The sequence below is a fragment of the Dipodomys merriami genome, unplaced genomic scaffold, assembly GCF_024711535.1.
Source record: "Dipodomys merriami isolate MVZ:Mamm:240054 unplaced genomic scaffold, mDipMer1.0.p SCAF_33, whole genome shotgun sequence".
NCBI classification, from domain to species: domain Eukaryota; kingdom Metazoa; phylum Chordata; class Mammalia; order Rodentia; family Heteromyidae; genus Dipodomys; species Dipodomys merriami.
This window is the reverse complement of record NW_027204826.1, coordinates 18329390-18341558: the sequence shown is the minus strand read 5'-3', so window position 1 is coordinate 18341558 and position 12169 is coordinate 18329390. Positions and strand designations below refer to the sequence as shown.

Here is a 12169-nt window from a genome sequence, read left to right as displayed (position 1 = left end):
CGGGGCGCGGACGCACGACCTCTGACCCGCGGACGCCGCCGGAAGTCGGCGCCGGGCCCGCCTCCCGCGCTCCCTGGGTCGCCTTGACGACGGCGGGCGCGAAGGCCGCGCCGGGGAGCAGCGGCGAGCGGAGGCCATGAGGGTGCGGTGCCTGTGTCAGATCTGTACCTGCGGGTGAGGACGCGTGCCCCGCGAAGGGACGGTGGCGGTGCAGGACGTGTGCGGGCCGCGTGCGTGCGAGGCCCCTAGTCTGCGGCCTGCGTGTGTGTGCGAGGCCCCTAGTCTGCGGCCTGCGTGTGTGCAAGGCCCCCGTCTGCGGCCTGCGTGTGCGTGCAAGGCCCCTAGTCTGCGGCCTGCGTGTGCGTGCGAGGCCCCCGTCTGCGGCCTGTGTGCGTGCGAGGCCCCTAGTCTGCGGCCTGCGTGTGTGTGCGAGGCCCCTAGTCTGCGGCCTGCGTGTGTGTGCGAAGCCCCTAGTCTGCGGCCTGCGTGCGTGCGAGGCCCCTAGTCTGCGGCCTGCGTGCGTGCAAGGCCCCTAGTCTGCGGCCTGCGTGTGTGCAAGGCCCCTAGTCTGCGGCCTGCGTGTGTGCGAGGCCCCTAGTCTGCGGCCTGTGTGTGTGCGAGGCCCCTAGTCTGCGGCCTGCGTGTGCGTGCGAGGCCCCTAGTCTGTGGCCTGCGTGTGTGCAAGGCCCCTAGTCTGCGGCCTGCGTGTGTGCGAGGCCCCTAGTCTGCGGCCTGCGTGTGTGCGAGGCCCCTAGTCTGCGGCCTGCGTGCGTGCGAGGCCCCTAGTCTGCGGCCTGCGTGTGTGCGAGGCCCCTAGTCTGTGGCCTGCGTGTGTGCAAGGCCCCTAGTCTGCGGCCTGCGTGTGTGCAAGGCCGCTAGTCTGTGGCCTGTGTGTGTGCGAGGCCCCTGGCACATGGCCTGAGTGCGTGCGAGGCCCCGTCTGCGGCCTGTGTGTGTGTGCGAGGCCCCCGTCTGCGGCCTGTGTGTGCGTGCAAGGCCCCCGTCTGCGACCTGTGTGTGTGCGAGGCCCCCGTCTGCGGCCTGCGTGCGTGTGTGCGAGGCCCCCGTCTGCGGCCTGCGTGCGTGTGTGCGAGGCCCCTGTCTGCGGCCTGCGTGTGTGTGTGCGAGGCCCCTGTCTGTGGCCTGTGTGTGTGTGTGCGAGGCCCCCGTCTGCGGCCTGCGTGTGTGTGTGCGAGGCCCCCGTCTGCGGCCTGCGTGTGTGCGAGGCCCCCGTCTGCGGCCTGTGTGTGTGTGTGCGAGGCCCCCGTCTGCGGCCTGCGTGTGTGTGTGCGAGGCCCCCGTCTGCGGCCTGCGTGCGTGTGTGCGAGGCCCCCGTCTGCGGCCTGCGTGTGTGTGTGCGAGGCCCCTGTCTGCGGCCTGTGTGTGTGTGTGCGAGGCCCCCGTCTGCGGCCTGCGTGCGTGTGTGCGAGGCCCCTGTCTGCGGCCTGCGTGTGTGCCTGCGAGGCCCCTGTCTGTGGCCTGTGTGTGTGTGTGCGAGGCCCCCGTCTGCGGCCTGCGTGCGTGTGTGCGAGGCCCCCGTCTGCGGCCTGTGTGTGTGTGTGTGCGAGGCCCCCGTCTGCGGCCTGCGTGTGTGTGCGAGGCCCCCGTCTGCGGCCTGCGTGCGTGCGAGGCCCCCGTCTGCGGCCTGCGTGTGTGCGCGAGGCCTCTGGTCCTCAGCCTGGGCACGCCTCCTCTGCAGCTCCCCCTCCTCTAGGTGGAACCAGATGTGACTGCCCTCCCTTCTCCCACCCGGCACAGCGCCTCCTGCGTCCGGCCTGGCAGAAACCTGGGATTGTAAAGTCCTGCCAACAACCCGCACACCTATAGACAGGCTTCTCCATCCTGAGCTACTCTGTTGACCCAGGGATTATGCCACTATGTGCTTAGTAAAGATGAGCAAGCCCAGCCCTTCCCATTGGCAGGCCTCTTCAAAGGGAACTCACAGATTACTTTTGAGGTGTGAACCCAAGAACTCTGGTGTGCAAGAAGACATTTTAATTTCTCCTAACTTTAATGTGTATCAACCTAAGTTCCTTTCCCAGACAGCCATCGGGAAATGTCTTCACTATGTTACGGGGCAGGGGAGGGGAGAGACATCTTTTCTTCAGGCAGTGTGAAATGCAAAAGCTGAGCCACTGGCAGTGAAAGAAGAGTTTCTTGATGGGCTTTGAACAAAGTAAAAATGTCTTCCAAATGCCCCCACTGAAGCTCAGTGTCCTCAAGGGGGTGCTTCTGCTGCTTTCCGTCTCACCTTTAACCTTTAAGAACCTTTGACCAGCTAGGAGCTACTGTACAGAGCCCCACTCACCCCACCCCTTTGGCACCTTCAACCCACTGTGGAAATGTTTTCTCAACAGCTCTCTTAAAAACTGACTACTACTGCTTAGTTGCTATCCAGCCATGCTGCGCTTACGGTTCCGAGAAGTGCGTTAGGTATTGTAGTCACGTGGGTACCACAGAATGAACTTACAGTAACTAGAGTGGCTGAGATGTCACTAGGTGATCAGATCTCATGGGACTGTCATCGTGTATGTGGTGTCTTTGATGGAAATGTTACATGTATGATACCACATGACTGACTCAGTCAGGGTTCTTTGTGATGAACAATCTAATGTACTCTGGTTAGTTTAACAAACTATGTCACTCATTAGAAAGAACTAAAAATAGACCATTTTCAGGGGCTCAGTGGTAGAGCGCTTGCCTTGCATGCATGAGGCCCTGGGTTCGATTCCTCAGCACCACCTAAGCAGAAAAGACCGGAAGTGGCGCTGTGGCTCAAGTGCTAGCCTTGAGCTGAAGAGCTGAAGGACAGCGCTCAGGCCAAGAGTTCAGGCCCGCAACCCACCCAAAAAAAAAAAAATTCAAAATAAGCTTGTAGGACTGGGTTGCACAGTCAGAGGTGAAGGCAGGCCCAGGAGCAGGGTGTCAGCCACAGTCAGAAGCTGCTGAGTCAGAGACTGGCCCTGTAAGCCAGGGTGTTGCCCAACGGCTGCCGGCTGCCGCTCTCTGCCTCTACCACTCCCTCGCAAACAAAACACACACCAGCCCTGCCACGCTCCCTCTGTTCCCAGCCTGAGCACATGCAATAGTGAAGCATCTTCAGGAGCTTCACCTGATAGCAGCTCAGCTTTGCGTAGCTCAAATGTGAGAATACACCATAGTGTGCGTTTTGTACGCATGGCTGTGGGTTTTCTTTTGCTTTCTAGAAATTCTGAGTTCTTTGGAGTACTCTGGGTAAAACGCAGCGACCTCGTGAAACGTTTGGTAAAGCAGAACCATCTTTCAGTGTGTTTGTTTGCACAGGCGGCATCGTTGTCCACAAGGAGCCACAAGGATTTACGGCAGTGCTGGCGTATTTCACCCCACAACCGAGTATCTGGAAAAATACCCTAGATATGGCAATGTTCTTCCTCCTCCAAGTCTTAAACCCAAGCAACAATTTCAAGCATACCGTGCTAAAATGGAAGGAGTAACTACATTTAAGTAAATATTGAGCAACGATTTTGCTTTACTTTTCTCTCAACTCTCGGGTCTTAATAAAGTTTTCTTACTATTTAAATTTAGCTATTTAGTTGATTTAAGATGAAACAATCCAAGAAGCAAGAAACTAGTTAAATCACAACTTGAGGGGGAAAAAAAAAGAAAAATGACAATTAAGTCAAGCTGCCAAAAACAGTATTGATTTTTTAACCTCCTAAAATATTTCTTCTTTGTGTACTTTCTAATGTCACCAACACCTGAAGGATTGTGGGTGTTCCTGAATTGCTATGTCTGTGTCTCCTCTACTCTTTGCATCTCTGATCTGTTTTCTGTCTTCTGGCACGTCATGGGCTCAACTTTATCAAGACGAGAGAAATGAGCTAACACCTGAAGGGATTGAGCAGTGAGCTGGGCTGCGGAGGTGGAGGCACATTCCAGAAGCGTAGTGTGTAGCAGGAAGGAGCACAGAGCACTGGAAGTCCTCAGAGGAGGGCAGCCAGAGCAGAGGAAGCCCCGAGAACGGAGGCTGGTGACGGGCCAGGCCGGGCTCTGGCCGTGTTTGGTTTTGTCTGCATCCCTGCGATGTCTCCCCGACCCTCTGAAGCTCTGCCGTCTCCCTTGGGCCCAGGGTGCTATATAAGACCAGGGTGGATTATGTGTCTGTGAGAGCCCAGTGCGGAAGGCCAGAGTCTCAGCTCATTCTACCGGGAACATCCAGAGAGTATGCTAAGTTGTCTTAGGAACCATAAACAAGGGTTTTGACCAAGAGGGTATAAGGAGAGTATAACTTTGCAGGTTCATTAAACTGTTCACTGGAAGTTTCCTTATAGGCTAGAAAAAAATTCAGGAGCTTTAGACTTCCATTTACTTAGCATCCAATTAGCTGGTTCTGTTTCAGTGCTCTAGAAAGTTCACTAAATTGGTATAAACAAATTTAATTTCTTCTTTCAAATTATCAAGTATGATTATTTTACTATCTTAGACTTCTAAGGTAAGAAAAGCCTTTGAAATTTTCAATACCAAAATCACTGAAATAAAAGAACTTGTGAGGCTATGTTCCAAATGTGTAAATATTGCAGGTCAGACTACCGCCCTTACGAAGTGATCCAGCCACCTCGCCACATCCGAGAAGAATATAAGCCAAAGCAGGGGAAGATTGATTTTGGTACTACCTACAAACGAGATTTTAATTCTTACACAGTGCAGCCTGTGGTAATAGTCCGGCCTTTGGAAAGAAAACAACTTAAAAAGGGAAAGTTGGATACTGTCCCAACCTATAAAGGTAACTTACCATTTCAAAATGGAGCCAAAGTCCTAAAACTTCCAGATTTAAGAGCAAATGGTAATTTTGGTGAATTGCCATACTTAGCCACCATAGATAGTATAGGAAAATTCTTTCCTCTCTTTGGTCAAAGTGGTATTGTATAGCAAAATCCCAAATCAACCAACCAAGCGCCATCCCGGGTAGAACTGTTAAGAGACCAGGCTCTTCTCTCATCCAGTGAGCTGGGCTGATAATGCCTTGACTCTGTTGGCTTAGTCCCTCCCCCTTTCTTCCCATCCTAGCATGAGTTGACACTGAGATTTTGAAGTCTTTGAAAAGATTAAATGAGTAGCAATTCTTCGAGTTCCAACCCAATCTATATAGTTAGGAGACAGGAAACAAAACCTTACTTGCTCATGGATGAAGAGCAGCGTGGAGGGAAGCGTCCGTCTTTAAGCAGATGATTCTTGAGACAGAGTCTGGCAATGTTTACCCATCCTGAAGCGACGGTGCTTGCTAACCATAGAGGACTCCAGCACAGGCAGCATGGGTTACTTTTCCGCCGCTAACTGGCTTGGAGGAATAGCATCTGACAATGAACGACCAGGTTCCACAAAGAACCTATCTGATGATTGCTTGTGGGAGATTGAGGTCTTCGTTTAAAAATCAGGCTATTTTGATAATAGATACTATTCTATATTTTTGTTTATAGACAATGTAATTGCATATCTGAAAGAAACGTCCTGCTATTAAGTGTCCTAGCATCAAACCTTTTTGTGAGAGTGGTGCCCTTGCCAACCAGAGTCATGATGCATGCTTTAATTACACAATAGCTACAAGCTGTACCAGCCCAGCACTCTGCACTGTGGTTTATAAACTCTGCAGCGTGCTGCCTGAGTTTAAAGCTGTGTGTGGTAAAGGGACATGCTGTGGAGGACGATTGGGCGTGTGGCACTTGGCTGCTGAGATCCAGGTGCGCTCACGCGTAGCACGCGAGCTCCCCAGAAAGGGGGGAGATCAGAGAGCTGCTGCTGCTGCTGCTGCTGCTGCTGCTGCTGCAGAGGCTTGGAGGAGGGCATGGTCTACAAAAGACAAGCTCCAGAACAAAGCAGTAATCCACTGAAGTAGAAGCAGTGATCTGTCATCCCCAGTGAGAAACTGACTGACAGCTCAGGGAGAGGAAAAATGAGCCAAAGGAACAGGAGGTTGGCCTGGAACTAGCCATAGCTGACTCTGAGTATCTGCTGATACCTGCTAAATCAAGAGAAGAGACCGAGCGCTGGGAAAGCTCTGCCTCTGGGGCCCAAGACTGAAGCTGGGCCAAAGCGATTACCCCACACGCACACCGAGCCCCACACCACACAGCACCACATAACAAGCACTTGCTGTCTACTCTCAGGAAGAGGGGTGGTCTCTGAAAGCCTGGAGAGGAGTCTAGAGCAGACACCAAGAAACCCCTCCAGCAGACCAGTCTCCAGCTGAGCACAAGACAACGCCAAAGGAAAGAGGTGGAAGGTGCCATAGCAACAACAAAGCCCAGACAGCCTGCCATGATTGGACTGACTCAGCTGCCAATCACTGGAGACCTGTGAGTGTGTGCATATCATCTGTGCTACCCATGATGCCTAGCTTTCAAATGATAATTATACAAAGAAGAAGGAAATAGAAGGACTGCCAAGAGACAGATAACTGGTTGATGAGTGACCCAGACACTGGATCTGGTTAAAAATCATGACTAATTTTAAAAGTTGTCGTGGAAAACTTAATGGACAGATGGAAAGTTTTAACAGATGGAAACTATAAAAGTGAAATGGAAATAGCTAGAGTTAAAAAAAAAAAAAAAGATATAATCGGGCTGGGAAGGTGGCTCAGTGGTAGAGCACTTGCTTTGCATGCATGAGGCCCTGGGTTCGATTCCTCAGCACCACATAAGCAGGGGAAAAAAAGCCGGAAGTGGCGCTGTGGCTCAAGTGGTAGAGCGCTAGCCTTGAGCTGAAGAGCTGAGGAACAGCGCCCAGGCCCAGAGTTCAGGCCCCACGACCGGACCCCCCCCCAAAAAAAAGATACAATCAAAATGAAGAAGAATGCCTTTCGTGGCCAGTTGTGATACATGCCTAAAATCCCAACTACTTGGCAGATGGAGGTAGGACAGTGGTTCAAAGATAGCCCTGGCTAACTTAGCTGAAGACCCTATGTGGAAAGCACTGTGTGTGATGCCTGGGTAGAACCAACATGAGTCCTTAGTGATGTGTGTGTGAGAGAAAGGGAGGGAGGGAGGATTGAGCCATCAATGGACAACACAGGGTCCGGTGGGGAATCTGGACTTGGGACATATCAATGCACTTACCTAAAGCAGAACACAAGGAGAGAAAATGCAGGTTTTGAGCACCTGAAGCAGAGACACTTTTAAATGAGCCAAATGGGAACACATTTGCAGCATTGTCTGAAGACCTCATAGAAGGAATTTTCCAAAACCAGTGAATGACATCAGAGTTCAGGTCCAGGAAGGTTAGAGAGCTAAAGCAGAATAAATTGGTAAGAAGAAGAAAATGTCACTTGGGAAGGAAAAGATGACAAAATCCTTAAAGCAGCCGGAGGAGCTAAAAGAATCACTATCAGGAACCCACACACTGATGGCCTGCTGCTTCCCGGGGCTTCGGCTGGTGGCTCACGTCTGTAAATCCTAGTGACTCCAGAGTGCGAGATTTGAAGGTTTTCATTCAAAGCCAGTCCTGGAAGGAAAATCCATGACATTCCTATATCCAGCCAGCAAAAACACAGAAGTGGAGGTGTGGCTCAAGAAGTAAGGCGCCAGCTGCTGAGTAAGAGCTTGAAGCACTGAGTTCAAGGCCTAGTATGCATACTAGAAGAAAAATGCTGAGGGTCAATGGCAGGACAACAAATTGCCTAAAATATTGGAGCCTACAGGACCGGAAGACAGGGGTTAACTTGGACTATCCCAGGAAGAACAGCACCTCTGTCTCACTTCCTCCAGAGAAGCACTGAGGCATCTGAAGGTAGACCGATGACTGACAAAGACGGCTGTAAAGAGGGAAAGCGGGCCGCATCCTGCGGACCGAGTCCAGCGCCTCTTCCCGAATGAAGTCTTGCACGCAGCTGGCCCTTTATGCCTCACCTGTGGCTTGCGAGGGTTGAGACACAGACTGTGTGACTCAAACCCTCGGCCTCTCCTACCTGGCCAGTCCAGAAGAAACCGGCAACCACTAAAGAAACGTAAGGACACCAGCTGACCAGACAGAAGCCCTTACTAACAAGTGCTGTCAGCCCGTCCCGGCTTCGAGGGGCTTCCTTTAAATCGCGGTTGGCGTGGTCAGGGGAACACATTCTGTTCGCTCACAGAACACTGTTTCCTGCGAGCCGCTTTATGAGCAAGGGCCTTCAGTAACATCCCTGACTCCCTCTCAAAGTGGTGTCATGGTTTTCCTGTCTGTAAAGAGCAGAAAAGCTCCCTGGGAAATGGACGCCAGCTGACGGGGGTGGGGGTGGGGAGCGGGAGGGAGGGGCTGCCTCCTCCACTGGGTGCCTGACTTCCGGGTACTCTTTGGGCACCCTCCGATGGCCCCTCTGCCCGCTGGGCCTCCTACCAGCCTGCCTGGAGCGCACCCTCTGTGCACCTCTGTGAGCTCTCCAGCTCTGCCAGCATCTCTAGCCTCTTCTTCCACCTGGCTCCCCGCCCTCCGTCCTTGCCAGCCTGCTTGGTATCACTGGTAATCCTCAGGCTCTACCCTGGCTCACGCATCCTCTCCCAAGTGCCAGCATCTTAGCCCGTCACCCAGATCCTGGTGGAAACACCAAGGATGGGGGCCTTTTCTTTTTAAAGGAAGACGCTACTCCAGTAGACATCACATGGACCTCGGCCCATGTTCTAATACGTCATCCACGTCAGGGAACACGTTTTTATTTTAAGCCCAGGATGTCCAGGCTCCATGAGTTATACTTAAAATCCTAGCCAGTTTGTGGAGATGTGACTTCCACTAACTATCCACAGTCTGTGTAATCAGAGAAGCTGGAGGTGGGGTTGCTGCGCAGAAGTGGGTGAAGGGGCAGAGGCAGGTGGAGATGAAGGGGAAAGGGAACGAATGCAAAGGGAGAGAGGAAATTCTGTACCGATGCTCGAGTTTAGATTTCCAGGGGAAATGAGATGCTTGACAAGGAACCGACATGGTTCTTTGCAGATGTAAAGGTGCTTTGTTGTTTGCTTTGTTTTTCAAGATGACTATAGACCTTGGAACCTTCAGAAACGTGAACTCTGCAAGCAGGAGCACACCTACCATCCCCCGACGGTGAGGTTTGGGAACGCAACCACGTTCCAGGATGCCTTCGTGCCCCATCCGCTGGCAGTCAGGCCGGCCAGGAGGAAGGGGCCGCCGGGGCCCCCGGAGGAGGCTGGCTGTGGCCGCAGGCCCGTGGGGGCAGTGCGGCGGGGCCCCAGCCCCTTCCAGGGCTCCACCAGCTACTCGGTAGACTTCACCCCAAAACAACGCAAAGTCTGCCCCGCCAGCGGCCCTTTTCCCAGTGGCTACAAGTTTGAAACCACAAACTCCCAAGGTCACCGGCTCTTCCGCAAGGTCACCGGGTAGGGAAGTCAGGGGTCCACTTAGAGAGGCCCAGGGGCCCGGTTTTTATAGTGTAGAAGATACTATGAGAGACACAGCAAACCACGTTGAGATGTTTAAACCAATTGGGAAATGTACTATAGGAAATCAGAATCCTAAAAATCCACATGAACTCCTGTCTCCGCCAAGATCACCCTCCCCAGAATTCCTGCAGGGGGGTGAGCGCAGTCCATGGCTGCTGCCCACAGCCCATAGCCACTGCTGCCGCAGGGTGGCCACCGGTCCCGGGAGGACGGCCACCCGCCCTTCCCACTGACCCACACAGCCACTCACACAGGACAACGCCGAGCGACACTGAACGAGGATTCCTCTTCCAAGAAAACAGGACTCCCTCTCCGCTAGCTTCAAGGCTGGCCCCGTGCCGCCAGGCCAAGGATGTCGCGGTCAGTGCGCGCACCGCTCCTCAAGTTAGACAGGCTTGGTGGCGTGGCAGGGCGCGGCTCTCGAGAGCTCACGCTCTGCATCTGTGCCGCCTGAGTCCCGTGGTCCTGTCTCTGAGCTGTGCCTCACTTGTAAAAGCAGATTATCCTCTGCCCACCTCACAAGTGAAAGTGCAGATGAAAGGACTGGCAATGCGTCAACTGCGTCTGCCATTTCAACCTGGGACAGTAGCTCAGTCATTCCCTAGCCTGCAGCAGGGACTGAGAAGTGACCCCGTCGGCAGTTGCTCTGAGCTTATGAGCAGTCTGGATGTGTGAGGGAAGCCTCCCCCACTTCACAAACACCCCGCATGGCCGCAGAGAGGGCGCCGCCGCAGAGAAGGCGGCGCTGGGACGGCGGGGGCGCGGTGGTGCGGGTGGAGTGCTCACTGCCCGCACTGCGGCGGACACTGGGGCCGCCCGGGATGTCCACCCCCACCACCTCTGCAGGAAACCCTCCAGCGAGGAAGGTAGCAATGCTGAAAAGTTCCTAGCAAAAAAAACTGTCATCGGGTGTTTGTTTTAAATCAGTGATTGCACAATGGAAGGATATGATTTGGCACAAAGTGAATCTTAGCCTTTTATGATTTCAGAATTATTTCAAAATACACTTAAGAATAAATTTATACTTGCTTAAATATTTCTAATTATTTGAAAGTAATTTGCTCTTTAGTGAAAAGCACAATTATGAAATTTTATATTTCCATATGGTGATAATTAAGTGAATGGACTGTAATGAAATCATTTCTGTATCGAGTTTTCTTCAGAAAAAAAAGCACGTTAATAAATTCCTATGTTGGTTAAAGCTATACTTCAGTAGGTAGTCTTCAGTTTTAACTAGAAAGCATTACTATGTAATCACACGGACAGCTGGGTAACTGCCGCTCTCTCACCCAGGCCCATCTTCCATAACGCAGTGGGACACCCTAACCAAGACATCCCCTGGGGTCTCCTGGAGCACTGTGCCACAGCCGAAGACACAATTATGTCCTACCATCTGACACCATATTAAGTAGGTGTGAACGCTTGAGACACTTCACCTGTCATTCCGTAAATCTTCCTAAGGAGATGAGCCACAGCTGAATCTTGAGAGGGAAGCGGGAGCTTTCCAGATCAGGACATGTGGGCGGGGCCGGTGTGACCTCAGGACTGACCTCCAGGGCAGCCGTGTGCCCCCCCCTCCGCATCTCCTTCAGACACCACACCGGAACACAGCGCCTTCTAACAGCACTGGAAGCCAACGGCGTTTACCAGTCTGCCCCACACTAGAAGGAGCAGTACACGCACCTGAATGAATGATGAAAAGAGGCAATTCAGAGAGAAAAGTTAGGAGGAAGTTTTCATCCCCACCATGTCCCATTTCTACCCATTCTCCTTGCATAGTCTTGTTGAGGAATTGGGAATTAGAAACAATGGCTGTGTGGCTCGATCAGCGACACACCGGCCGCAGAGAACCCCACATCAGCTGTGGAGTTTGAGTGACAGTGCGTGGGTATCACTGTTACAGATGTTCAGTTCTGTCGAGGCTGTTGACAGGAGGCTTGTGTGGGGGTCCAGTGGGGTTGGTGGGAAGTCTATCAACCCTGAACTGGCCTACACAAATTAATAAATAAGCCTAATTTAAAATTAAAGGAGGACTTCCACAGCAGGAAGAATGGAGGGGAGCGTTCACCATTAGAGGTTGGGAGCCCACACGACAGCGGACTTGTCAAGTTCACAGCTTCCTTCCTGAAGTTCAGCCTGGAAACGGACGTAAACCTCATGAACCGGGAGACCGAGGAAGTGTGAGGAGATGCTTTTAAAGCACAGTGTCCAGTAAACCAGCCAGATCCTTCGATGCTGTTCTCGCGGTAGCTCCTGTCCACTCAGAGCCGCCTCCCAGAAAGGCAGCTCTCACCCAGCGTCCGCACCAACCCTCCACAGCCCAAGGGAGGGACAGAGTCGGAGACTTACTACAGCGTGGTATCAGCAAAAGGGTTCATCAGTGGAACAGAATAGGTCATCTGGAAATAGATCTACAAAACCGAGTCACCTGTCAGGGAAAAAGAGCAAAACCAACGTAATGGAGCAAAGACAATCTTGGCAACAAGTGGTGTCGATAAGACGCTGACTGTACACACTTCACAAAACTTACAAGGAGAGTGGGCTGAGTGATCAGAGCAGGGAAGCCTGCTTTGTCCCACAAGAACCCACAGGAGCCGGGTGCCAGTGGCTCACACCTGTCATCCTAGCTACTCAGGAGCCCGGTGAGGATCACGGTTCAAAGCCAGCCCCGGCAGGAAAGGGAGACTCTTGTCTCCAATAAACCACCAGAAAACCAGAAGTGGAGCTGTGGCTCAAGTGGTAGAGTGCTTGCCTTGAGCTGAAGA

At 52.7% G+C, this 12169-nt stretch overlaps 1 protein-coding gene across 1 annotated transcript; it reads left to right on the top strand.

Annotated features, from left to right (window-relative positions):
- The first annotated feature begins 83 nt into the window (after window positions 1–83).
- On the top strand, window positions 84–10677 carry Saxo2 (stabilizer of axonemal microtubules 2). Its single transcript, XM_070043369.1, has 4 exons — window positions 84–174; window positions 3304–3483; window positions 4560–4762; window positions 8978–10677. The coding sequence occupies exons 1-4, from the start codon at window positions 137–139 to the stop codon at window positions 9343–9345; spliced, it is 789 nt and encodes a 262-aa protein (XP_069899470.1). The 5' UTR covers window positions 84–136; the 3' UTR covers window positions 9346–10677.
- Window positions 10678–12169: the final 1492 nt, after the last annotated feature.